Source organism: Chelonia mydas, chromosome 8 (assembly GCF_015237465.2).
Source record: "Chelonia mydas isolate rCheMyd1 chromosome 8, rCheMyd1.pri.v2, whole genome shotgun sequence".
Taxonomy (NCBI): domain Eukaryota; kingdom Metazoa; phylum Chordata; order Testudines; family Cheloniidae; genus Chelonia; species Chelonia mydas.
In genome coordinates, this window is record NC_057854.1 from 38,151,067 (window position 1) to 38,178,962 (window position 27,896).

The 27,896-nt window shown below is 56.4% G+C and overlaps 1 protein-coding gene across 2 annotated transcripts in view; it reads right to left on the bottom strand.

The window, feature by feature from the left end:
- Positions 1-4,694: 4,694 nt before the first annotated feature.
- The window catches only part of LOC102942079 (START domain-containing protein 10), an 84,135-nt gene continuing 60,933 nt past the window's right edge, over positions 4,695-27,896 (bottom strand). The window contains exons 2-6 of one of the 2 annotated variants that reach the window (XM_043521328.1): positions 12,065-12,212; positions 11,011-11,114; positions 10,567-10,684; positions 8,523-8,575; positions 4,695-5,943 (exon numbers count right to left, since the gene is read on the bottom strand). In XM_043521328.1, coding sequence (XP_043377263.1) covers positions 5,731-5,943; positions 8,523-8,575; positions 10,567-10,684; positions 11,011-11,114; positions 12,065-12,212 — 636 coding nt within the window. In that variant the 3' untranslated portion in view covers positions 4,695-5,730. Of the gene's footprint in view, positions 5,944-8,522; positions 8,576-10,566; positions 10,685-11,010; positions 11,115-11,596; positions 11,693-12,064; positions 12,213-27,896 lie in introns of those variants that run through there. The other variant, XM_043521329.1, reaches the window with a different exon arrangement.

Genomic DNA, 27,896 nt, shown 5'->3' on the forward strand with positions numbered 1-27,896 from the left:
TCGAGGACGTGATCGTTCCCCTCTATTCGACATTGGTGAGGCCTCATCTGGAGTACTGTGTCCAGTTTTGGGCCCCACACTACAAGAAGGATGTGGAAAAATTGGAAAGAGTCCAGCGGAGGGCAACAAAAATAATTAGGGGACTGGAACACATGACTTATGAGGAGAGGCAGAGGGAACTGGGATTGTTTAGTCTGCGGAAGAGAAGAATGAGGGGGGATTTGATAGCTGCTTTCAGCTACCTGAAAAGGGGTTCCAAAGAGGATGGATCTAGACTGTTCTCAGTGGTAGCTGATGACAGAACAAGGAGTAATGGTCTCAAGTTGCAGTGGGGGAGGTTTAGGTTGGATATTAGGAAAAACTTTTTCACTAGGAGGGTGGTGAAACACTAGAATGCATTACCTAGGGAGGTGGTGGAATCTCCTTCCTTAGGTATTTTTAAGGTCAGGCTTGACAAAGCCCTGGCTGGGATGATTTAGTTGGGGATTGATCCTGCTTTGAGCAGGGGTTGGACTAGATGACCTCCAGAGGTCCCTTCCAACCCTGATATTCTATGATTCTAATATTAGGGTTGGAAGAGACCTCAGGAGGTCATCTAGTCCAACCCCCTGCTCAAAGCAGGACCAACACCAAGTAAGTCATCCCAGCCAGGGCTTTGTCAAGCCTGGCCTTAAAAACCTCTAAGGATGGAGATTCCACCACCTCCCTAGGTAACCCATTCCAGTGCTTCACCACCCTTCTACTGAAATAGTGTTTCCTAATATCCAACCTAGACCTCCCCAACTGCAACTTGAGACCATTACTCCTTGTTCTGTCATCTGCCACCACTGAGAACCACCGAGCTCCATCCTCTTTGGAACCCCCTTTCAGGTAGTTGAAGGCTGCTATCAAATCCCCCCCTCATTCTTCTCTTCTGCAGACTAAACAAGCCCAGTTCCCTCAGCCTCTCCTCGTAAGTCATGTGCCCCAGTCCCCCAATCATTTTTGTTGCCCTCCGCTGGATTTCTCTCCAATTTGTCCACATCCCTTCTGTAGTGGGGGCCCAAAACTGGACACAATAGATAGCGAGGTCCAGGGGAAGACAGGGAGGAGACCAGAGAGGGCCAGGGGCAGGTGGGCGGAGGAGAAGAATGAGGGCTGGTGGCAGACAGTGGGAGATGAGAGAGGGCCGGGGGCATATGCGGGGAGAAAAGAGAGGGCTGAGGGCAGACAGGGAGGAGACCAAAGAGGGCCAGGGGCAGGTGGGCGGGGGAAAAGAGAGAGGGCCTGGGGCAGACAGTGGGAGAAGAGAGAGGGCTGGAGGCACATGGGGGGAGAAGAGAGGGCTGGGGGCAGACAGGGAGGAGACGAGAGAAGGCTGGGGGCAGGCGGGCAGGGGAAAAGACAGAGGGCTGGGGTAGATGGGGGGTGGAGAAGAGAGAGGGCCAGCGGCAGACAGTTGGAGAAGAGAGAGGACTGGGGGCACACAGGAGGAAAAGAGAGAGGGCCAGGGGCAGAGAGGGAAGAGACGAGAGGGGGCCGAGGGCAGATGGGGTGGCATGAGGAGAAGAGGCTGGGGAGAGGTTCGGGGCACAGCTAATACTAACACGGTACAGCTCTCAGCTAGCCTGTTCTGTCTCTGATCTCAAAGCCCTTAACAGCGAGCTCAGTATCCCCAGCCCCCTCACAGATGAGATCTGTGTCCAGTGATGCGGGGCAGGGCTTGGGGGGTGGTGAGTTGGGAGGAAGGGGTTGGAGAGTGAGGGCAATCACAGGGGAGGCAGGGGTTGGGGGAGGAGAGAGGAAAGAAGGGGGGTTCGTGGGAGGGCAGTCACAGGGGAGGCAGGGGTTGGGGGAGGAGAGAGGAAAGAAGGGGGGTTTGTGTGAGGGCAGAGACCCAGGGGTGCTGGAACTAGGGGTCCTGGGGGAGCTGCCGCATCCCTGGCTCGAAGTGGTTTCCATGGTGTGCAGGATTTACAGTTTGGATCAATGGTTCCCAGCACCCCCACTATACAGATGGTTCCAGCCCCTGCTGAGACCCAGAGGGGAGGTTCCAGTGCTGAGCCCCTGGTGGGGGTGGTGGCAACGGGGAAAGGGTCACCCCCACATCCCACCTGGAGTGAGGTTGCTCTGTGGGGCAGAGCCAGCCTTGGGCTGGTCTAGGTCAGGAAGAGGTGGTTGCTGGCTCTGCCATAGGCACTGTGGTTTACCAGCCCCATCAAGTCCAGCTGCCTCAATACTGTGCAGCGGTCAGGGGCCAGCATGGCTGGCCCCTGCATTCACAACCCCGCACAGAGCCCCCAGTAGGCGGGGCAGCCTGCATCATGGCTCACAGGGCAGAGCAGAGGAGGAATAGGGAGTAGCCTGACCAATTGCTCACAGGAGGGGAGGAGGAGGAGGGTCAGTCTGAACCATTGCTCACAGATGGGAGAGGGAGAAGGGGGAAAACTGACCCATTGCTCACAGGGGGCAGGGGGATGAGGAGGAGACTGACTCATAGCTCACAGGCATGGGGAGGAAGAGGAGGCAGGTATCTAATGATGTCCACCAGTTCTCCTTTATTCCCTAGTTTGCCAACACTCCCATGAGCTGTACTGGGCGGAGAGGCCCAATTTCCCTTGCAGAAGGTCCCACTGGCCATACCCCTCTGCTTGTTTCACCTAACTGCCTGGTGCTGATGGGCCTGCTGGTCCGCAGTGTCCTGGAGCACCCGCCCAGGACCAGCATCCTTTATGGTGAAGATTGGTGCAAAGGTCTATTCAGTTTCTGGGGGCTGCCCTTCTCCCCTGCTGCACCCTCCTCCCATGGCCCAGCTGGTTTGCTGGCCCCCCACCCAGGGCACACTGAACCTGGGGATTCTTTGCTCCTTCTGTTGGCTCTTTGCCCTCCGAATTTCCACCTGGGCTGTTTCCTGCCGTGATCTACGCCCTCTCTGTTACCCTCGCATGGGCCGTTTCCATTTCTTGAAGGAGGCTTTTGGCTCGGCTAAGCTACAGTTACAGTTTCCTGCTGACGTCCCTGTGTAGCGCTAGCCAGGCCTCCTGGGACCTCCCTGCTGCATAAAAGGATGTTAGTGCCTCCCTTTTCACTCTAGACCCCTTAGACAAGCTTCCTAAGTGACTGAAATGCCCCTTTCCAAAGTTCACTGCTTTTAAAACGATCCCTCCCTTATGTAGGGTAAGCATCTTTCCCAAGGGGACAACGGGACACTGTGGGGCTGGCCTGAGCCACTCACCTGAGCCCTGCCCCCCTTCCCCCTGCACATGGGACTGGCCCAATCCCTGCCTCCCCCCTGCACAGGGCTCTTGTCGGAGCCCAGCCTGCTCCCTGCATGGGGCTGGTGTCGCTCCTCGCCTGAACCCCACTTGCCCCCAAGGTGGCTGGTGTCACTGCTGGCTGGAGTCCTATCCCCCCCAGCCCCCCATCAGCAGGGCTGGGGTTGCCTCTTATCCCCTGCATGTTTTTCTGTGCCCCACTAAGGGTGCACGCCCCACTTCTTTGGCAAAAGTGGGCATTTGTCCCATTTTCTCTTGCCAAGTGCTGATGTCGACCAGTTGCCAAGAGCAAATGGGACAAATGCCCAGGTTTGCCAAAAAAGTCAGGATGGCCAGAACAGGGCTTAGAAAAGAGACTGTTGCCAGCCAGAACGAGATGTACGGTCACCCTACTGCTAAGGATGCTGAACTGAATTCTAATGAGATCACTATTTCTTAGTGTGTCGATCCTAGTTACTTCTTGAACCGGTTTCTAGCTGTGCCTCAGGATGACGGTGAGTGAAGCCTCTCGCGTGCACTCCAGAACCAGCCATTCCTCAATGCAGCTAGGCAAGGTGTCAAGACGTTGCTTCCTTAACCCTTGTTCTGGAGTGACCTTTGGCCGGTTTATATGCGGGTCGTCAACCCCCCATGTTATTACTGCTTTCTCTGACCGTGTCTCTTTGATTTCCAACAGGGAGCACCTGGTATCCTTCACCGGGTGGGAGGCTGCTCGTGTGTTGGCATTCACAGGCCTTGGGAGAGCTGTCCGTACCGATGCTCCTGGAGCGCTGCCTCTGCTCAGAGTTCTGATCTCACTGGGTTCACTGAGGACCCCTCCTCACTTCTATGCCCGCATCTCCCTCCCTGTACAGTTCAGAACCAGCTGTTACAGCCCCCGCTGCTCTTTGTCCCCCCCCCAGGGCTCAGCAGGGCTAGCTTGGCTGAGAGCCTCCCCAGGGCCAAATATTCCAGGTCACCTAGTCGGGGTTTCAGCTCCTTGCAATGGCAGTCAGTTGTTTATAGCTTTAATTTCTCATCATGGGCCTGTTTGTGTCTAATGCCCTGGCCTGAAAACCCTGTTCCTCTCCTGGGCTGGAGATCTGTGATTTCAGCCTGGCCCTGCTCCACTTCTGTGGGGATTTCTGTCCCAGCCTTTGTTGGATGCAGAGAAACCTTCATATTAGTGACATCCCTGTGTGACGTGCTGGTGTGCGCTGAGTGCTCCTTAGTGTCTGCTGCCTTTCCTCCAGTGCTTGGTTGACATAACCCCAGTCCACAGTAATTTTCTGTGCCAGGAGCCTGGTTCTCTCTGGCTAAGGTAGAGTCTGTCCCTCCCATCCAGGCTCTCCCTACCCCACGGCACCCCAGTGCCTCATGCATTTAAACACAATGACCTGCTGCCGCAGACATCTGGGTGTTGCTTGTGCACCCCGGTGTGTCACTCCAAAGGAAGCACGCTCACACCCAATTCCTTTATTGGTTTGATAGAAATCACAGCAGCAAACGCTGGAGGAGGATCGCCGGGAGAAACATCGGTTGGAGCCCAGTGGTTTGGAGAGCAGCCACCCTGCTGGGTCCAGTCCCAGGTCTTGAAGGAAAGACAGACCAGTCTCCTGCCCCACCCCCACGTGCTCCCAGAGCCCCAGAATGGTGTTGGGCTGGAGTAGACCCACTGGGTTACTGGGGGATGGCCAGACACTGGGGGTGTGGCTGAGGAGGCACCCCTGAGCTGAGCAGGTGACACAGGGCCAGGACCACGGAGGTCTGGGAGGGGCCATCCTGTCTGAGTGAGCTGCTGGGTGGGAAGATGGGAGCAGAGAGGGGAAATACAGGCCTAAATCATTCCTGTGCTGCTGCAGAGCTGGGGCAGGGACAGATGGTGGCAGCTTGGGCCAGTCCAGTCCCCTCAGGGGACATCCAGCTGTCTAGAGCCCCACTAGATCCCGCAGCAGTCGAGAAATAGCTGGGGTAGGAATGCTGATGCCTACTCCCTGCCCTGCCCTGCCCCAGCCGTCCCCAGCCCCCTGAGAATCCCTGAAACACCCCTGCACAGACTGGGGCTCCTCCTTACACAGCCAGCTCTCTGTCTCTGGCCAGGGCATCCCCGGGGGGCTGGGCGGCTGCCCACAGAGCCTTTGGTCAGGCAAAGTAGGGGCATTTCCCCCAACAGAGGGCTCTGTGTGCTGGGGGTGGGTCAGGGCAGTTCTCTCTCCCTCCAGCAGAGGGTTCTGTGTGCCAGGTGGGTGGGTGGGGGCAGTTCTTTCTCCCCCGAACGGAGGGCTCTGTGTGCCAGGAGCAGGATGTACAGATGCTGAAGGATACATTCACACCAAGAGTACTGGAGACAAATTTGTAACTATGCCCCCAATCCGCTGCCAGGCTTCTGTGGGTGCTGGGAGAATGGTGCTGACTGCCCCTGAGCATGCAATGGAGGGGCAGGAGCCTGGCCTCTCCCCCGCCCTGCTGGCAGGCACAGGGTGGCTGCGGGCCCCGCTCAGGCCTCATCATCGCTGATATGCGTCCTGTCCTCAGCCAGGCCACTCTCATCAATGTTTTCCAGGGAGTCGGCGTGCTGCAGGGACAGCTCGGCCAGGCTGATGCTGGGCAGCGTGTTCTGCTCTGGGTACACCCAGGGCTTAAAGCCAGGCTCATGCTTCTGCTTCCACTCCCAGTACTTCAGCCCTGCCTTGTAGATCTTCTTCATGGCCTGGAGGGGCAGAGCAGCCCCAGCCTGTCACCGAGCCCCCTTGGCAGTCTCCCCATCCCCCCGGGGCCCAGGGCTGGAGCCTGCCCTGCAGTCCATTCCCATTGGCCGGAGCTCGCCAGGCCTGGGCAACGCCCTTGGGTGCTTTCCTCCTGAGCCCCTTTCCAGGCTCCCCTGGAATGCTGAGGGTCCCCTAAAGGGGGCCCTGATGCAGGAGGGTGGGAGTGGGAGCCCTCCCCTGCCTGTGGCCTCACAGCCATGCTCACGTGCAGGGTATTGACTTGGCTCCAGCCCCACACACAAGAGGCAGGATAGGAGCCCTGGGCTGCATATGCCGTGGAAGCCCCATCCCTGCTCTCATGCTGCCAGCCAGACTGGCATTGTAGCCACTAGGATTAGAGACCCAGCCCCATCCCAGAGCAGGGGAACACCTCTCCCTGCCCCCACCACACACACAGCCGGGAAAGAGAAGGGCCAACACACTGGAGGGCAAGGACAGGAGACCCTGAGTGCCCCAGGGAAGAGGGAAAACCTCCCTGCAGCAGCCAAGGAAACAGGGACGCCCCTCCCAGCATCACCCACCGTGCACAGCACTCCCCACCCCCTTCCCAGCAACAGGGAGGGAGGGGCCGGGAGCGCTGGTGCCATGGCACCCCAAGGCTGGGTGTGGGGTCACCTGAGGGTGCCCCAGCAGGGGAAATGTTCTGCCTTGAGTTCCTGCTGTTGGTGTATCAGGCTGTACAGTGCACACAGCACCACAGTCCTTGAACCTCCTCCCTGTGCCCACCCCCGCTGGGCTGCTGCAGCCAGTTAGAGACAACTCAGTTCCATAGGGAGTGGCAAGTCCTGGAGGAGGCGTGAGCGAATCAAAGCTCTGGAGGCTCTTAGCTGCAACAAGAGGCCCGTGAGCTTGCACCAGCGGGGTGGACGGGGGTGTGTGCAAGAGATGGAGTCACAGACGTGCTGTGTGCCCACAGTGCTGGGAGCTGCGTGAACTCACAGCCACACTTAGATGGCCCAGGCCTAGGCAGCTGCTCACCACTGACCATGTGTCGCACAGAATGCACCTTGACAAGCACCATGGGGCAGTGGCTTGGACACCCTGTGGTCTAATTGATCTTCGAGGCTGCAGCACAGTGCCACTGCGTTATATGCATGAGGTGGCTGGATCCATCAGGACAGGGAGGGACTTCCCCAAAGCGATTCCCCTTTCTCTGCTGCGCTGGTAGGATCTGGTGGGCCCACCCATGCCACTGGTATACCGTGGCTGCACAGGGATGGCCTACCTGAACCTTGTCTCTTCCTGCTTTGCCCAGCCGTATTTCCCTGTCACTGCCCTGCTCCTCCCTGGGCCCACAGGCACCTGTGTATAAGGGGGTTGTTGTCCCTTTACTAAAAGTCAGTGGGTTTTTTTTTGGTTGACTAGCTCCCAGTACCAAAAGTAAGGGGAAGGGGTCAGTAAGGGGAAGCCCATTCCTGCATCTGGTGGCTATTTGCTTATGGGACACTGATATGAACGTGGTGTGAGTTCTAGCCAATGACCTGGGCCAGGTCTATTTTGCCAAGTTTTGCTGGCTTAGCTCTGTTGGCTAGTATAGCTCTGCTGGCAAAACTCCCTGTGGAAATGCAGCTTATACCAGCAAAAGAGTCATAAGCGTGGCCCTACTGGGTCAGAGCAATGGTCCAGCTAGCCCAGTGTCCCGTCTTCTGACAGTGGCCAATGCCAGGTGCTTCAGAGGGAACGAACAGAACAGGCAATCAAGTGATCCATCCCCTGTCATCCACTCCCAGCTTCTGGAAGTCAGAGGCTAGGGACACCCAGAGCATGGGGTTGCATCCCTGCCCATCTGGCTACTAGCCATTTGGGCCTATCCTCCATGAATTTACCTAATTCTTTTTCTAACCCAGTTATACTTTTGGTCTTCACAACATCCCCTGGCAATGAGTTCCACAGGTTAACTGTGCGTTGTGTGAAGAAGTACAGCCTTCTGTTTGTTTTAAACCTGCTGCCTATTAATTTCAGTGAGTGATCCCTGGTTTGTGTGAAGGGGGGAATAGCACTTCCGTAGTCACTGTCTCCACACCAGCCATGATTTTCTTGCCGTCTATCATAGTCCTCCTCAGTTGTCTCTTTTCCAATCTTTGTAATCTCCTTTGCTGGGATAGCTCATACCCTTCAGGGTGTGATTATGCTGGCAGAACAGCACCAGTCACGCTGCACCCCAACGGGGTGCTCTGCACAGCTGCACTAGCCAAGCCGGTGCTGAGAAGACAAAAGGCCTTTTTGCCGTTGCAAGCTGTCATCACTAGGGGTCAGTGGCTGGTGTAGCTACCCCGGCAAACTCTTTCTAGTATAGCCGAGGCCTATGTGAGCAGAGTGGGGAAAGCAGAGCCCCCGGGGGCATGGCCAGGCCAGGTCGGAGACTGCTCCATTCACCAGGCCTTACTCTGATAACAGCCTCCAGGCATGGCTTAGCTGTCACTCTGCTAAAGGGGAGCGGTGCTGCAAGCTGGATGAACCCGCTGGCGCCCGCTGCCCCTGCCAGCATGCGGTAACCCAGCCACCTCCGCACCCAGCTTACCTTTGGAGCCACAAACTGGGACACTTTGTTCACCACCCACTTTGGTAACGAACCTAGAACAAACCCGAGTTACTCAGACAGCAAGTGAGGCAGCCCCAGCGCTCCTCTGGGGCTGTCTGTCCCTCTCTGTCCTTGTGTCTGGCAGTCCAACGGCATAAATACCAGAAAGGCAGCTTGACAGCAGGTAGTGTACACTCCGTGGGGCCGTCCCTCCCTGGCGCCGATGCCCCATCACAAGGGGTCTAAGCTCCTGTCTGCACTTCAGTTTCTTGTTAAATCTCCTGTGATGTCAGGGCTGGAGCACTAGTGTAGACAGGGCCGGGGCTCCTAGGCCTGCCTGCTGCACAGTGGGGTGGCTTGGTCTCTTCCCCCACCCCAGAAGGTCAGTAATGCTGCAGACACCGCCAGGAAACCAGTTTATGCATAAAACCGAGGAGCAGCTTTCCCTGGCGTGCCCCATGGAAGCCACCAGGCCCCTGCCTGAATCCCACAGGGAGCTCCTTGGGGCAGGGCTCAGGTGGGAGGTCTGAGCAGCTCCAAGGCTACTGGCTGCAGCTGTAATTAACCATAACCATCCAGCTGAGCTCTGGGAAGGAGGTGAGAGCTCCCCAGCTGGGCTGGGTCTGCTGGCCCAGCAACCACACCCAGGGCAGGCAGAGGAGGTACCAGATCTTGCAGGATAAGCCAGGGGCCAAGCCTTTCCTGGCCGGCTGAGTGCCTCTCTCAGCCCCATTGCTGTGGTGGCTCCTGACTGATCCCAGTGCTGGAGTTGTGGGGTGCCCAGCCCCATGGCTGCGGCTGAAGGGGGGCTCACTCCTCAGCACTGTTCGGAGTGGCTAGGGACCTGTCTCTTCTTGTGGGCTGAGCAGGGCAGAGAGCTGGACTCTGGCCCTATATAGCTTCCTCTCTACCTCAGTGATATCAGTCCAGGGGTGCTCAGTGTGCCCCCCAGCAACAGAAATCCCATGAGCCTCAGAACCACCGTGCTGCTCCCTGAGGAAGGGGGCAGGTTTGGGCTGCCCTGGGACCCTGAAACCTATGTCAACAGCTGCTTAGCCAACAGCAGCCTCCAGAACTTGGAGGGCAGGGCTGTGGGGCTGGCAGTGCCCTGGGGATGGGGTCAGAGCTCGGGGGCAGGGCTGTGGGGCTTGGCAGGGCCCTGGGGATGGGCTCAGAGCTTGGGGGGCAGGGCTGTGTGGCTAGCAGTGCCCTGGGGATGGGCTTGGAGCTTGGCGGGGGGGGGGCTGTGGAGCTGGCAGTGCCCTGGGGATGGGCTCAGGGAGCAGGGCTGTGGGGCTGTCAGTGCCCTGGAGACAGAGGTGGCTCTACCAATTTTGCTGCCCCAAGCAGTTGCCGCTGAATTGCCGCTGCCGCCGAATTGCCGCCGTGGGACTGCCGCCCCATTCTCCATGCCAGAAAGCTGGTGCCCGGAGATGGGCTCGGGGGTGGGGGACCAGGGGCTAGTTCTGATCTGAGGGCAGGGAAGAGAAGGCTGCAGCACATAACCATGGTGCGAGCCGGGTGGAGCCGAGCACAGGGCACAGCAGCTGGCAAACACTAACCGATGGGCCAGGCCACCCAAGGCAGGCACAGGAGTGCAGCAGTGTCCCCAAGGGAGCCTAGCGGAGAAAGGGGATGGGGAGCGGGGGGAGTGGGCAGCAAGCCCCACCAGCCCTTGGGCACTGGGCAGACAGGTGGAGCTCAATGTGTCTGGCTGGCTGGCTCTCACATAGTCTTCTGCTGCCCTACTGATGTCCCCTGCCCGAACTGGGAAGGGAAGGGAAGCAAAGGGCTGGCTGCTCCCTTGGGGACAGGCCCCCCGGGGATGGTCCATGTTCTTGCCTCACTGTTCATCACCAGCTTTGTGTTTGGGGGGTGCCAAGAAATTGGCCCCATCGCTTTGCGGGGGTGTCTCCCCCCAGGTACAGCATGTCAAGCATTACCTCCCCCTGCATGGAGCTGCCTCTGCCCCCCAAGCCACCTCTGCCCCAGCAGGAGGAACTGCAGCATTCCCCCTGGCTCATGTGCCATGCTGGGTGCTCACCTCGGGGGTCCACCTGGGTGAGGTAGTAGAGGGTGCAGCCGTGGGGGCCGTTGGCCCTGACCAGGTAGCCCGTCTGCAGGCTCACAGCCCTCACAAAGTCCTTCCGCGGTGGGTACTTCTGCAGAGAGACACCGCACACAGCTCAATGCCTGCTGTGCACAGGCTCACCGGGCAGCCACGCCACACAGGGGCCATGCTCCAGCCCGCTCTGCCACAAGTTGTGCCCCCTGTGGCTGGGAGGCCAGGCCAGCACCAAGGCTTGGCCTGGCTGGGCCTTTCCCACCAGCATTGCCCTGAGCCCTACCTCTGAGCCAAAAGGCCAGTGCGTGATGCCAGGCTAGGCAGACAAGCTGGCGGGAGAGGTGGTGCTCGGTAGAGGCCTGGCTCCCCTGGGTGTTGCCAGGCAGCAGGAGCAGAGCTGCGGTTGGCAGGGCAGGGGCTCACCGGGTGCTTGACGCTGTAGTTGATGATCATGTAGTCATTGCCCAGGGGCAGCCAGGAGCGCAGGGTGACAAAGTCCCTGTTCTTCAGGGGGCTCGGGCACTTCCCTGCAAGGGAGAGAGTCTGTTATTCCCCAAGCACCTGCAGCCATGTCCCCCCACCCCCTCCCAGGGACATCCCGCCCTGGGTTCACTCGCACAGCTAGGACCTCGCGCAGGGCCAGGTACGGTTCCCAACTTTCTAATCACACAAAACCAAACGCTGCCCCGCCCCTTCTCAGAGGCCCCGCCCCCCACTTGCTCCATTCCCCACTCCCTCCATTGCTACTCTTCCCCACCCTCATGCACTTTCACCGGGCTGGGGTTGGGGAGAGGGAGCAGGTATGGGCTCTGGGCTGCGGGTGCAGGCTCTGGGGGGGGCCAGGAATGAGGGGCTTGGGGTGTGGGAGGGGACTCCAGACTGGGCCAGAGGGTTGGGGTGCAGGGGGGGTGCAGGCTGGAGATGAGGGGTCTGGGGAGCAGGAGAGGGCTCTGGGCTGGGACAGGGGATTGGGGTGTGGGAGGGGGTGCGAGGTCCTAGCGGCACTTACAGCAGCTCCGAGGAAGTGGCTGCCAGCTCCCTGTGGCCTCTAGGCACATAGGCAGCCAGGCAGCTCTGCGCAGTGCCTTTGTGTCCTCAGGCACCAGCTGCCGCAGCTCCCATTCATCACGGTTCCCAGCCAATGGGAGCTGCGGAGCTGACACTTGGGCGGGGGCAGTGCATGGAGGCTCTCTGGCTGCCTATGGGCCGCAGGGACCTCGTGGCTCCTTCCGGGAGCAGCGCGGAGCCAGGGCAGGCAAGGAGCCTGCCTTAGACCCGCTGAACCACCAACCAGACTTTTAACAGCCCGGATACCGGTGCCGACCGGAGGTGCTAGGGTCCCTTTTCTGGTCCAAAACCAGATGCCTGGCAACACTAGGGCTGAGGCCCTGCCTGATGGGAAGGGTGGCAGGTGAGAGGCCCAGGGGAGGGGAAGGTTGTTGCACCACCTCCCCAGCCCCCCGTTGCCCCTACTCACAGGCATAGTATCCCACATCAGCGTTGGCCGTCAGGCGCCCGATGTCATAGGTCTCGATGACGTTGGAGTCCCATTTCTTGCGGTAGTGGGTGTCATGCAGCACGTCGTAGAGCGTCGTGGCAGGCACGTCCTTGCAGGCGATGCGCAGCTTCAAGGGAATGATGGAGGGAGGGCCAGCAGTCAGCGAGGCACTGACAGGAGCCCAACACGCCTGCACAGGCTTGGGGGCACGGGCAGGGCACGCCAGGGGCAAGTGTGAGAGAGGGGCACATGCGTCTGACAACAGCCATCTGACCATGCATGTCAGGTACATCGGCACAAAGGGGTAGTGTGGCTCATCGCGGCTAGTGTGTGGATATGTATGGGGGGTGGCTCAGCATAGTGCGGGCTAGGATAACCACAATCTAGGGCTGGAAGGGCCCTCCAGAGGGCATGTAGTCCAGCCCCCGGCACTGAGCCAGGACTAACTATACATATAAAATGATGGGGTCTAAATGAACTGTTACCACTCAAGAAGGAGATCTTGGAGTCATTGTGGATAGTTCTCTGTAAACATCCACTCAATGTGCAGTGGTAGTCTAAAAAGCGAACAAAATGTTGGGAATCATTAAGAAAGGGGTAGCTAATGAGAGAAAATATCATATTGCCTCTATATAAATCCATGGTACACCCACATCTTGAATTCTGCCTGCAGATGTGGTCGCCCCATCTCAAAAAAGATATATTGGAACTGGAAAAGGTTCAGAAAAGGGTAACAAAAATGATTAGGAGTATGGAACGGCTTCCATATGAGGAGAGATTAATAAGACTAGGACTTTTCAGCTTAGATAAGACATCTAAGGGGAGATATGATAAAGGTCTATAAAATCATGACTGGTGTGGAGAAACTAAATAAGGAAGTGTTATTTACTCCTTCTCATAACACAAGAACTAAGGGCTACCAAATGAAATTAATAGGCAGCAGGTTTAAAACAACAACAAAAAAGGAAATATTTTTTCACACAATGCACAGTCAACCTGTGGAACTCCTTGCCAGAGGATGTTGTGAAGGCCAAGACTATAATAGGGTTCAAAAAAGAACTAGATAAATTCATAGAGGATAGGTCCATCAATGGCTATTATCCAGGATGGGCAGGAATGGCGTCCCTAGCCTCTGTTTGCCAGAAGCTGGGAATGGATGACACGGGGGTGGATCACTTGATGATACCTGTTCTGTTCATTCCCTCTGGGACACCTGGCATTGGCCACTGTCAGAAGACAGGATAGTGAGCTAGATGGACCTTTGGTCTGACCCAGTATGGCTGTTCTTATGACCATCCCTGATGAGTGTTTGTCTAACCAGCTCTTTAAAATTTCCGCTGGCAGAATCCACAACCTCCCTGGGCAATTTATTCAAGTGCTTAACTACCCTGACTGGTAGGGAATGTTTCCTAATGTCCAACCTGAACCATCCAGGCTGCAACTGAAACCTAATGCTTCTTGTCCTGTCCTGGGGCTAAGGAGAACAACTGATCGCCTCTCCTCTAGGTAATGGGTTTCTAAAGCAGGGTTTTCAAACATCCGACTTTCCAGCACGGCTGAAGGGACCCTCCCAGTGGTCATGCTCCATTAACAGCAACCTGAGTCTGGGTGCCTACCTGTCCAGCTCTGCCTCAGCTCCCAAACCCACTCTTCAGTCACACAGAGCCGGGCCAGGGTGGATTCTGCTGGATGTACAGCCAGCTGGCAATAAAGTGGGCTTATGGGAGCCTGAGAGCAGGGGGAGGGGCCTGGGGAATTAATGTGTGACACCCAGGGATGCTGGCTTTGTTCCCTTGCCCCAGTCACATGACCTGGGCCAGGGATCCCAAGGGGCTACCTCTGGAACATGGCAGAGGCTGGAATTAAATGCATAATAAAAAAGCCAAGCCAAGCCAAATGCCACAACTGAGCCCATCCCCATCCCCAGAGGGCACTCAGGGTAACGGGCTGCACCCTGGCATGGGCTTTGGTCTCTCCTTGGATGTCTGACCGTTCCACCTGGGCTCTGAGCAGTGCCCCTCACCGAGATCTCTGGCAGGAACGACCATCCCTGCCCTCTGCGGGTCTGATCATGTGGCCCCCACTTGTGCTGGGAGCAGGTCCTGCTGCTGCGGGGTCAGGGGCCACGCTGGGTCTGCCCCGGAGCCTGTGTTCGCTGCTTCCGGTGCATTTCACTACCAGTGGCAGGGTGGGCAGGACAGACGGAGGTGATTGGGAGGAAATTCCTGGGATCCCAGCCCTGCTGAGGCTCTGCTGCCTGCCCGGAGGTTGTGGCTTTCTGCTCTGTTCTGTGTGTCCCCCAGGCTCACGGAGCACAGCTTTCTGTCCCCTTCCAGGGGCTGGCGCACAGAGCACTCCACTGGCTCGGAGCTCACAGTGGGTCCAGCAGCTCAGACAGGTGAGGCTCATGTTCCAGGCCCAGAGGGGGACAGTTCCCACTGCTGCTGGCAGGGCAGGAAGCTGGCTGGTGGCTCCAGCTCCAGACCTAGCTGTGTGGGGGACTTTTTGGGAGTGTCCTGGAGCCATCCCACCCACCCTCACTGCAAGGGGACAGGCCCCTGAGGCCCTGCAGGGGCTGGGGTATTTGAGGGACTGGCTACTCTCTGCCCCAGGAAGCTGTAGGCAACGAGCACTGGCCCAGCTCCGAGGAGGTAGAATATACACACACAGGTTGGCACTGGTGCTGGGGTGCCCCGGAGCTGTCAGAGCGCTTGCCTGGGAATGCCTTGTTTTGCCCAGTGGCTTGGCCTCTCACTCCCTGAGAGAAGGGGCAGCTGCATGCTGAGCGGGAGATCTCTGCCACCAGGTGAGGGTGTGAGAGGTGGGCCCTGGGGCTGTGAACGCTGAAGGCAGCCGATCTCCCCCTACCCTCCCAAATCAAACCTTCTCATCTGAAAACCGATCCAGCCATCCCTGTGCATTGTCCCATCCAAATCACACCCCAGAGCAAGCAGGGTTGGGTTTCTCTCACTGGCCCCTGGCTGGGCTCTTTGAGATCAGCGGTAACCAAAGCTATTAACTGGTAACCCAAGCTGCAGCGCGGTATCAAGTCCTCGAGAGAGCGGGTGCATTATTGATGAGCCCACCCAGCCTGGGTGCCCTCAATGCTGTGTGGCTGCAGACGCAGCACCGGGGGGCTGACGGAGACCTCTACGACTCCTCATTAGAGGCCCTGCATTTTTGATGAGGTGCTCAGCAGCTGCCAGGTAACTAGAGACAGCCTTTTGTATAGGCTGCCATTGTCTCTCTCTCTCTCACACACACACACACGCGCACACACACACCAGTTAATCTCTGACGGGCCTGCCCAGCTCCCCCTAGAAGTCCCCCATAGGCACCTCCTGGCCCAGTTTGCTTGCAGAGCAGATGCCCCATGACGGTTATCCTCTCTTTTCCTCTCCTCTTGTGGGTAGGCGCTGGGACTTCTGGCAGCCTGCTGTCTGCCCCCATCGCATGTCCACCTCCTAGGCCTGCAGCCTTCAGCCCCTGCCCCAACGGGCACTGCTGGGTGCACGGTGAAGCTGTACCTAGGACAGAGAGGCCCGGGCCCCCCCTTCTGCTGTACTGCCTGTGCAGGGGCTAGTAAGGATACCCCCAGAGTGCACCTGGCCAACTGCGCAATGCTGAAGAGTATCTGAGCAACGGTGTGGTTGGGGTGGGCAGGTTCCAAACCCCCAGCTCTGCAGCTTGACTCAGCTAACTGGAGGCGTTGAGAAGTGTGCTTAGCAGAGCTCAGCCAGGAAGACGCTTACAAGAACTCCATGCATTAAAGCATCCCTAGCTCACTGGGGTTAGAGTTTCACAGCTGGGAAATTGGGACATACGTCTCTGCAGCTTCCCCCTGTATCAGCTCCCCTTTCCCCGCCCACCATGAACACCCCAGCTCCCAGCCAGTGGATCTCCGTGGCTGTCCCAACAGAGGCCAAAGTTCCCAACTCAGCTGCTGCATGTGCACCCAGCCCCTCTGCAAGGTACCATCCAGAAACAGCTCCCTCCCCAGCCCTCTGCAATCCAGGGATCACCAGACTGTGCCACACAGATGGGAAACCCCACTTGGCCGGCACCCCCTTGTTCCCATACTGCTCACAGGCTCCATTGCAACTCCCTGGCCTGGCGAGTGCTGGGGTCCCACAGTCACAGACACACTGAAGCCCATGGCCAGAATGGGGGCGCTTTCAGCGGGGGCAGTGCCGTGAAATGTTTCTGAAGTTGGGCTGCTCCTCAGGCTCCCTATGAGCCCTGGGTAGTGGGGCTGGGGGCAGAGCTAAGGGTGTTGGATTGCAGACATGTGGAGTTTTAAGAGTGCCTGTGTTCTATTGAACTGAATGTGCCTCTGTAAACAGCCCAGTGAGCTGTGGGTGCAGCTCCCACAGCGACCCCAGCTCAGACGTGCCTGCTCCACAGGCTTGTTCTGACAGCCAGCCTGAGCTCCGGGCAGCAGGTCGGGCTCCCTCCTCCTGTGCACCACCTGCCACAATGATTCTGCAGCCAAGCCAGGCCCTTGGTGACAACAGTGCAAGTTCTGCCTTCAAGGTGTGTGCACTGAGTGGCACTGATGGACCATGATGCACTGCCAACCTGATTGCAGAGTCTGCCCTCTCACTCCCCGTCTCCTCCAGCTAGGGAGCGTGCATGAGAAATGCCAGCTGGGAAGCAGCCTTCTGGGGAGGATCGGAGTGAGGGTTCAGAGCAGAACGTGAGTTTCAGACCACCTCGCTCCCTGGTCATGGCTGCAAGATGCTGAGTTACAATGCAAGTTTTCTAAAGCAGTTGCAATAGTTATGCCATGTATCTGCTCCCATTGTTGTAGTCTCTGAGCCCCACATCAATAGCCACCTTGGGGAGGCCAGGCAGCACCATCAGCACCATTTAACAGGGGGAAACTGAGGCCCAGGCAGGCTGAGTGACTGGCCCAAGGTCACACAGGGAGACTGTGGCAGAGACCTGAACCTACGCCTTCCACGGCCCCAGCTGATGCCTAAGCACTGGGCCATTCTGCCATCCCCAGCATACGTGTGTGCATGCACCCCCACACAGAATCACCCCCCACGCACACACACAGAATCACCCCATCCCCACACACTTCCATGCACAGTTACACACCCGCCAGAGGACACACACTGTGGCCATTCACCTAAAGAGACTCTCCACCTGCCCATGTTCACACAGCCTCTACACATTCTGGATGGGGGCGAAGCTGTACATGGCCTAACCACATCCAGCTCAGCTTCCTGCGGCCCCAGCTCCATTTCAGTGGCAAAGGAACAATTTCCTCCCTCTGTGCTGCAGGGCTAGCCCCACAGCAGGGCAGTCAGGTCTGGAGAGTGAATGGGGGAGGGCACAGTGCACCCTGCCTGGCTCAGGAGGGGGAGCAACTGTCCCACATCCCACTGACTGGGAAATCAGTGCATATAGAGGCAGCTCAAGAACTCAATATTGAATCTCAACGAATCTCCCCAGCTAGCACTGGCCCATAATGCACTGGGTCAGAAACTGTGGGAGTCCATGACTGGTGTATTGTTTTCTGCCCCTCTGACACCCTGCCTGATGGATGCACATCACACATGAGCAGTGCAGCAGAACTAGCCCAGCAGGCAGGAGAGATGTTAAAAGCATGCATAGTTAGGAATGTCCCCTGTGGGGCAGGTACCCCCATGCAGAGATACCCAGGGCCCCTGTGGGGCAGATACCTCTGTACGGAGATACTCAGGCACCCTGTGGGGTGGGTACCCCTGTGCGGTGTTACCCAGGGCCCCTGTGGGGCAGGTACCCCTGTGCAGGGATACCCAGGGCCCCTGTGTGGAGGGTACCCCTGTGTGGCAAAACCCAGGGCCCCTGTGGGGCAGGTACCACCGTGCGATGATACCCAGGGCCCCTGTGGGGCAGGTACCCCTATGCTGTGATACTCAGGGCCCCTGTGGGGAGGGTACCCCCATGCTGTGACGCTCAGTGCGGGGTGGGGTGGGGAGGAATGAGTAACAAATGGAAGATGAAGGATTTGATTTGCACCATTAATAGGCAATTAGCAATTTTTAAATTCCCTTTCCTTTCCTACCCACTAGTATGTTATTGCTATGCCCCCCGCACCCACCCCACCCATGGGCCTGCGCACAGTGCCAGCTATCGACCCTTCTGCTCCTCCTGGCCGTGTGCCTGTCTGCCCGGCATCAGAACCTTCCTGTGTCGGTCTCCCCAGGTGATGTCCTGGTGCCTTTGACAGTCCCTGTGTCACAGATGTGGCATGGCAGCTGTGCCATGGGGCCAGCTCTGTCCTGGTGACCTCACCAATGGCAGGACCACTCTCCTGCCGCCCTGTGATCACTGGCTGGAGAAGATGCAGAGCAGCTGCTCTCCTACAGGACTCAAAGTGTTTTCTGTTATTACCCTGAATAGCCCCCGGGAGCGTCACCAGACTCCCCCTCAAGCTTGCTGATCACAAGGCAAGCTGCGAAATCCATGCAGCCCAAACTGGAGCAGAGTGGTCCAAGGGACCCACACCCGGGGGATAAACACACTTCTGGGAACACCCTGCCCATGCTGGCTAGTTAGCCCCCGGGGGCCTTTCCGGCTGCTCTAAGGCGCTTGTGCTCCATACTAGCTCCCATGTCCGGGGCTTGCTGTGGTTGAGCTCAGGCCAGTCCTACAGGAAGGAAATGCCACCAGTGGAGATCTGACTATGGCAGCCCTCTGCAGACTCCAAGCATCCATGTGACTCTTGGAATGCTGGCAGCCCCTGGGCATGGTGTGTATGCCCATGTGTACCCATTGCCCCAGCCAGCGCTGCACTAGAGTGCCCCCTGCTGCACTTGGGGCCAGCTCAGATTTGGCAGCACAGCGTAGCACCCTGGCCAGCACCCCACTCTCCTCTCGGAGCATGAGCCCTTCTCTCCTTTGTACCTAGCAGAGCCTGCACAGGGCCATGGCACTGACTGGGGATCACGGGCTGCGGGAGGGCAGTGGGGATCGGCAGCTGCTTCCCTGGGCTGCACTGTGTAGGCACCATCCATGAAAGTGCTTTGGTGCTCCAGCAGGACAGGCCTTGTATTTCAGCAGCTCAGTATCACTAATGCATAACTCATGGACTCCTTTGCAAAGCCAGCCAGTGCCCTGCCATTCGCGGGGGCTGGGAGCACCCTGGACCAGGGCAGGGAGGGGCGGTATTTAATGCAGTGATGATGGTGATAATCAGGCTTTGCAGGTTTCCTGGGATCCCAGGATCTCAGCAGCTTTATGGACATCCTGGGACTGGGCTTCACAAGCCACTGGGCAGGCTCCTCAACTCAGCAGGGACCCTGCAAGGCCTGAGGCCCAGCACTCAGAACAACGCACATCAGCTGGTTACCCAGCCTGAGTCAGTGCAGCTGGGATTTGCTGCCAGGCGCTTGGGGGCGGAGGTGACACAGTAGCCACCATGTGACATTCCTCCCTGTTTGTGAACTGGCCTGTGCCTGGGGCATATGCCGAATCCCTGCACGTGGGGTCCCAGGGCCTGGGGTTCCCCCTGCCCTGGCCCGGCTCAGCGCAGCTCTCTCTGTGCAGCAGCATCATCCGCATTAATGCTCACGGCTCTGGTGTGCAGGCAGCTTTCGTGGGTGCCCCAGCCACACTCGATTCAGCAGATTTCTCAGGTAAGACTAAGCACCATTGTGGGCCCTGGATCTAGGCTGCTCCTCCCCAGCTCTGGGCCTGTGTATTCTAACAGACCAGGGCCAGCCTGTGCTTTCTGGGACAGGCCTGACGTCACTTTAAACTGAGCCTCCCCAGCTCATCACGCAGGGCCAGCCCAGCTTCCCTGGGCCCTGGCAGGGGCAGCACAGCTCAGCCTTCCAGCGCCACCCTAACCAGAGCACTGCAGAGCCACCCCGCCAGCTGGATGCAACTGACTTTAATCAGCACCCACTCCTTGAGTTGCTGTTCCCCTCCTGGCCCAGCCCGTCCTCTCCCTGTTCCCTTCCCCCAGTCCCTCCTGGCCCCTTGCTGCAGCCAGCACCTGGCCCACCTCTAAGTCTTGAGTCCCAATAGCCAGAGCTGCCCATGGCCACTGCAGGGGGAGGAGCCTTGCTGGGGAGGTGGGATGGGACAAAGTGGGAGTTTTGTAGTTTTATAAAGCCTATGTGTGCCTCAGTTTCTCAAGTGTGCTGCAGTGTTACCCAGTGGGTGAAAAGGGGCTGTTGGCTCTTGGGGTAGGTAAGACACAGGTGTAAATGGCGCTTAGTTGTGTGGAACTAAGTGGGTCTTTGGCACACTGAGGGGTTCCTCCTGCAGGCTGTTCCAAAGCTGGGGCCACAGCACCAACCCTGTGGGTCCGTGACAGGGGAATGGGCTGCCCAAGCAGGGACATGGGAAGAGCAACAGAGTGTGTAAAGATGTGTTCAAAATGGTGTATGCTAACCTGGGTGAATGTCCCCACCCTAAGGGGCCTCGGACACAAGGCAGGCGCACACCAAGGATACGTGCAGGTTAGCAAACTGGGTCTCTGGTTAGAGCCCAGGGCCCTGGAGTCCCATTGCTCCGGAGTCCCATTGCTCCACCCTGCCCTGACTGCATCCCTGAACATGTCCCTGTGTAGGATGGGCACAGGGGCACACAGTCCCTCCCTGGCACTCCCAGGCCTGGGTGGGCGTGGGGCTGATGCAGGTGCAGACGGTCTCATGTGTTCATACACCGAAATCATGGGCCAGCCCCAAGGGGAGAGGGCTAGGGACTCAGGGCAAAAGCTACTGTACTTAGGAATCTAACACAGTCTCTAGGGTTTGGGGAGGGTGTTTGTGCAGAAGTTTTGGGGGGAGGGTGTGGGGTGTGTGTTTGGGGGGATAGTGTGAGCGTGGAAGCGAGGGGCTGTTTGTGCAGCAGTGGAACTAACCTGTGGGTCTCACTCATTTCAGAGCAGGAAACAGTCTAGTCTGGTGACTTGCGCACTGGGCTGGGACTTGGGAGCCCTGGCTTTATTCCTGGCTCTGCTACTGACCCGCTGTGTGCTTGGCCAAGTCACCTCCCCTATCCACCTTGTCTGTGCAGACTGGAAACTGAGAGGGCAGAATCTCTGCTGGGACTCCACCAACCGCCTGTCCCTCTGCACTTCGGGAACATGCTGTAACCACCCCTCATCATATTCGGTGTTTAGCTTAAAGGCCAGCTCCAGAAGTCATATGATGGCACAGAAATCTCAGCTTTCGTTTAATGAAGTAAGTTGCTAGTGCTCGTGGTCGTGGCAGCAGAGAGAGGAGCTGGCATAGGAGCTGGAACTAGGAGTGCGAGGGGTACTGAAGCACCCCCTCGCTTGAAGTGGTTTCCAGCATATACAGTTTGGTTCAATGGCTCTCAGCATCCCTGCTATAAAAATTGTTCCAGCACCCCTCGGAGCTGGGAAATGTGACTGAGAGCCCCCTACAGGCTCAGGACCCAACATGGATCTGGAGAACCCAAAACATATAAACCCAAAACATTTAAAATCTCAGTTTTCAAGCTAACTCCATGATCTTTTGGGACCTACCCCCTGGTGCATGAGCACATGGGGTTGCAGTGCTGGGAGCGCCCACGGAGCACTCAGCATGCTCGCCCCTAAGAATCCCGGGGAGAAAGCGATCAGCTGAAAGCAGCCCCCACAAATGAGCCAGGCTCTGGAGACTAAGCCATATCTGGGGCAGAGTTACAAGCCACCTCCACAGCTGGTATACGTGGGGTCTCTATAGAGGGGGCCTATGCACCGGTCAGTTACCAGGTTGTGTCAGGAGACCAGGGAGTATGGGCCAGGCACAGGTGATAGACAGCAGACAAGGAGCAGAGTCAGGGATGAACCAGGATCAGAAGCTGGAGCCTAGGGCCCATAGCAAGGTGAGGGCTGGAGCAGTGATGAGCTGCCAAAATCTTAACAATGGGTTCCCTGCTCAGCCCATGAGAGGATCGTTGCCCAGCCCCACCCCCCAGGACCCCTGCCCCATCCACCCCCCTCCCCTGACTTCCCCCAGAACCGGGCAGGAGGGTCTGATAGGGGTGGGATGGGCACCTACCACGGTGGCCTAAGAGCCAGAGGCACCTGCCGGGGGGCAAGGTAGGGAGTCCTGGAGTGCTTACCTGAGGCAGCTCCCAGGAAGCATCCAGCAGGTCCCTCTGGCTCCTAGGGGCGGGGGAGCATAGCTGGGGGGGAGCAGGGGGAACGGCCGCTCCCCCCACTGATCGCATCAAAAGTGGCGCCTTAGACGCCGACTCCCTGGGTGCTCCGGGGCTGGAGCACCCACGGGGAAAATATGGTGGGTACAGAGCACTCACCGGCCGCTTCCCCGCCACACCCCCGGCCCCAGCTCACCTCCGTTCCGCCTCTGCCTCCTCCCCTGAACGCGCCACCCCCATCCCCGCTTCTCCGGCCCCTCCCCCCAGGCTTCTTGCGAATCAGCTGTTCGTGTGGGAAGCTGGGGCAGGCTGAGAAGCAGGCCGTGGCTTCCCACTCTTACCCAGGGAGGCAGAAGTGAGCTGGGGCAGGGAGCGGTTCCCCGGCTTGGCCCCCCCCCCGGGTTACCTGCTGCAGCGCGGGCGGCCCTCCTCGCACCCCCCAGCCCTAGCTCACCTCCGCCTCCCTGGGCCTGAGCGGGAAGCCACGGCCTGCTTCTCAGCCTGCCCCAGCTTCCTGCACAAACAGCTGATTCGCAAGAAACCGGGGGAGGGGGGAGGCAGAGAAGCAGGGCGGGGTGGCGCATTCAGGGGAGGAGGCAGAATGGAGGTGAGCTGGGGCCGGGGAAGCTCCCGGTGGGTGCTCTGCACCCACCAAATTTTCCCCTTGGATGCTCCAGGGCTGGAGCACCCATGGAGTCGGCGCCTAAGGTGCTACTTTTGGCCAGTTAAATTTAGAAGGGGACAACCAGTTCTAAAAGGGCTTCTAAATTTAACAACCGGTTCTAGTGCTCCAGCTCCAGCTCCAGCTCCAGCTCCAGCTCCAGCTCCAGCTCCAGCTCCAGCTCCAGCTCCAGCTCCAGCTCCAGCTCCAGCTCCAGCTCCAGCTCCCCACTGGGCTGGAGCAGAAGCAAGCAGGAACCTGCTCAGACAGCTCTCCATGCTGGCTTCCTGGTTTATATTCCAGCATGAGCCAATCAGTGGGCTGTAAGGGGCTGCCACTCAGGCCCTGCTGGGGGATACTTCCTGCAGTGTTTAGCTTCCCAGGATCCTCCAGCAAAACTCTAGCCTGAGCTTCAGCAATACAGCAGGAGCAGCCCCAGGTTTTAGTCCTGCAGGTTCTTAGCTGTCCCTCCTCACTGCTGCCAGTTCTCCTGTTGGTTATCTACCTTGCATGACTGTGAGAATAACTCTGTAGCCTGGTGGTTAGGCTAACCATGTGGGAGGTAGAAGAGCCAGGGGCCTTTGCCCCTGTCATAAATATAAAGGGAAGGGTAACCACCTTTCTGTACATAGTGCTATAAAATCCCTCCTGGCCAGAGGCAAAATCCTTTCACATGTAAAGGGTTAAGAAGCTAAGGTAACCTCGCTGGCACTTGACCCAAAATGACCAATGAGGGGACAAGATACTTTCAAATCTGGAGGGGAGGGGGGGGACAAAGGGTTTTTGTCTGTCTGTGTGATACCTTTGTCGGAAACAAATCAAGGATGCAAGTTCTCCAACTCCTGTAAAGTTAGTAAGTAATCTAGCTAGAAAATGCATTAGGTTTTCTTTGTTTAATGGCTTGTAAAATTCGCTGTGCTGGAGGGAATGTATATTCCTGTTTTTGTGCCTTTTTGAAACTTAAGGTTTTGCCTATGTTTTGAATCTGATTACCCTGTAAAGTAGTTACCATCCTGATTTTACAGAGGTGATTCTTTTACCTTTTCTTTAAACAAAATTCTTCTTTTAAGAACCTGATTGATTTTTCATTGTTCTTAAGATCCAAGGGTTTGGGTCTGTGTTCACTTGTACCAATTGGTGAGGATATTATTATCAAGCCTTCCCCAGGAAAGGGGGTGTACGGCTTGGGGGAATATTTTGGGGAAATTGGACTCCAAGTGGTCCTTTCCCTGTTCTTTGTCTAAAACACTTGGTGGTGGCAGCGTTTTACCTAATCCAAGGGCAAAGACTTTGTGCCTTGGGGAAGTTTTAACCTAAGCTGGTAGAAATAAGCTTAGGGGGTCTTTCATGCAGGTCCCCGCATCTGTACCCTAGAGTTTAGAGTGGGGAAGGAATCTTGACGTGGTGGCAGAGCGGTGGGATCATTTTGAACTAGAGATCATTTTGAACCAGAAGCACAGTAGGATTTTAAAAGGACAATTTTTTTCCCTTTGGGTTGCTTGGAAGCAGGTTCTAAGCTGAAAGCAATTAGAGTTTTTCTGTCTCTCTGCCTGGGGGACAGAGCATCTCCATAAAAAAAGGATTTTTCTATAGGCTGAGAACAGCTATCGGAGACAAAAGGTATCAGGTTATAGCACAGCAAAATTTGACAAGCCAGGGTTTTTTTTCCCTTTCTAACTCTCGGGTATAGCGAGGTTAAACACAGAGAGGTTAGGATGACAGAATGCAATGTTCAACAGAAACTGGAATTAGCCAGATTGGAAGCTGAGGAAAGGCAGAAGGAAATGAAAGGTGGATAGAACTCAGACAGATGGAGATTGATGCACAAGTGGCCAAAGAAAAAGCCACGGTGAAGGCAGAAGAGGCTGCCCACCAAAGAGCTATGGAGGCAAAAGAAAAAGAAATGGAGGAGAGGGGAAAAAAAGAGGAAGATGCACTGGAGATAGAGAAGGCAAAGGCTTAGCAGAATATACCGAATAACCCTAACAATCCTTCCCCAACAATCCACAAATGGGAGCAACTATGTCCACAGTATGATGAATCCAGTGATATTGCTGAATATTTTCTCACCTTTGAGAGACTGTGCACACTCCATAAAATTCCTGAAGCTCACAAGATGACCACATTGGTTGCAAAATTGACTGGAAGAGCTCTGGACATATTCAATAAGATGCCTATTGAGGGGGCTTCTGACTATAATAAATTCAAGGATTTGGTTTTAAAACAATTTCAAGTTACACCTGAAACTTACAGAGTAAAATTTAGAGCCTTTAAGAGAGGACCTGGACTAAGTAATGTGGCTTATGTAAACCAGACGACAAATCTGTTTGATAAATAGCTCAAAGGACGGGATGTAACCAGCTTTGGAGGAATGCGGGATTTGATGATACAGGAGCAATTCCTGAATATATCCAAGGATGACATAAAACAGTGTTTATGGGATAAGAAAATGGACTCAGCAGGAAGTCTTGCTTCTTATGCTGATCAATACGAGCAGTCTCAGACCGCCAGAGAGGCGGGGCAAACTGGAACAAAACGGGTGGAGGGAGGAGAGAGAAACAACCCTGGTCGCAGTTGGAGTGGATATCAGAAGGGACACCCTCAGACCACACCCTACTGCTGGGGGCAGCCCAAGGAACACTCTAGACACCTTATCGTCCCGCCACACTGTTCTTCAGCAACCCACCTTGCCCCAGTGACCAATCAGCTAGGCGATGTTTTAAATGTAATGAGCTGGGGCATGTAAAGGCCAACTTCCCCAAGAACCCCAACAGATTACCGTTCATTGCACTGGGGTCCCACCAAAGGTCCTCAGACCCAGATGCCTCCCAGATACCCTTAGAGCGGAGGGAAACTGTGAGTGTGGGTGGGAAGAAGGTCACAGCATGGAGGGACACAGGAGCACAAGTGTCGGCTATCCACGCTTCCTTAGTGGACCCCAATTTAATAGACCCAGAGGTCCAAGTGACAATTCAAACCTTCAAGTCAAACTCTTTTGACTCGCCTACAGCCAAGTTGCCGGTCCAGTACAAGGGCTGGTCATCAACGTGGACTTTTGCAGTCTATGATGATTATCCCATCCCCATGCTGTTGGGGGAAGACTTGGCCAATCATGTGAAGCTAGCCAAGAGGGTGGGAATGGTCACCCGCAGCCAGGCTAAGCAAGCTGTCACACCTAGCTCTGTTCCAGAGACTTCTACCAGGACCCGCTCAGAGGTGATGGAACCGGACCACATGCCAATGTCTGCAACAGCAGTAGCGGATCCAGTCACAGAGACCCAGACAGAGCCAGTCCCAGAACCAGAACCGGTGGAACAACCAGCACCAGAACCATTGCCAGCACTGAATCCAGTGCTTGCAACCCCAACACCAGAAGGCCCCACCGAACCTGCACTGGCAGCAGCAGATAACCCAACACAAGAGGCTCAGCTGGAGTCTGAACCCCAACATAGTGCACCAGCGAAAAGTGGTTCACAGTCCACGGAAACAGCCCCATCCCCTACATCGCTTCCAGAGGGACCAAGCATAGGTCCACAATCCAATGAGGAACTGATGTCTCCAGCATCAAGGGAACAGTTCCAGATCTAACAGGAAGTAGATGGAAGCTTCCAGAGAGCTTGGACGGCAGCACAGATCAACCCACCACCTCTCCGCTCTTCTAATTGATCCAGGTTTGTTGTAGAAAGAGGACTTTTATACAAGGAAACTCTGGTGGACACCAGGAAGACTGGCATCCTCAGAGACAGTTGGTAGTTCCAACTAAGTACCGGGCCAAGCTCTTGAGCTTAGCTCACGATCATCCTAGTGGCCATGCTGGGGTGAACAGGACCAAAGACCGTTTGGGGGGGTCATTCCACTGGGAGGGAATGGGCAAGGATGTTTCTACTTATGTCCAGTCTTGTGAGGTATGCCAAAGAGTGGGAAAACCCCAAGACCAGGTCAAAGTCCCTCTCCAGCCACTCCCCATCATTGAAGTTCCATTTCAGCGAGTAGCTGTGGATATTCTGGGTCCTTTTCAGAAAAAGACACCCAGAGGAAAGCAGTACATACTGACTTTCATGGATTTTGCCACCCGATGGCTGGAAGCAGTAGCTCTAAGCAACACCAGGGCTAAAAGTGTGTGCCAGGCACTAGCAGACATTTTTGCCAGGGTAGGTTGACCCTCCAACATCCTCACAGATGCAGGAACTAATTTCCTGGCAGGAACTATGAAAAGCCTTTGGGAAGCTCATGGGGTGAATCACTTGGTTGCCACCCCTTACCACCATCAAACACATGGCCTGGTGGAGAAGTTTAATGGAACTTTGGGGGCCACGATATGTAAATGAGCACTCTAACGATTGGGACCTAGTGTTGCAGCAGTTGCTCTTTGCCTACAGAGCTGTACCCCATCCCAGTTTAGGGTTTTCACCATTTGAACTTGTATATGGCCATGAGGTTAAGGGGCCATTACAGTTGGTGAAGCAGCAATGGGAGGGGTTTACACCTTCTCCAGGAACTAACATTCTGGACTTCGTAACCAACCTACAAAACACCCTCCGAACCTCTTTAGCCCTTGCTAAAGAAAACCTAACAGATGCTCAAAAAGAGCAAAAAGCCTGGTATGATAAACATGCCAGAGAGGGTTCCTTCAAAGCAGGGGACCAGGTCATGGTCTTAAAGGTGCTCCAGGCCCATAAAATGGAAGCATCGTGGGAAGGGCCAGTCACGGTCCAAGAGCACCTGGGAGTTGTTAATTATCTCATAGCATTCCCCACCTCCAACTGAAAGCCTAAGGTGTACCATATTAATTCTCGAAAGCCCTTTTATTCCAGAGAATTAAAGATTTGTCAGTTTACAGCCCGGGGAGGAGATAATGCTGAGTGGCCTGAAGGTGTCTACTACGAAGGGAAAAGTGCTGGTGGCGTGGAAGAGGTGAACCTCTCCATGACCCTTGGGCGTATGCAGCGACAGCAGATCGAGGAACTGTGCACTAGCTACACGGCCATGTTCTCAGCCACTCCAGGACTGACTGAACGAGCATACCACTCCATTGACACA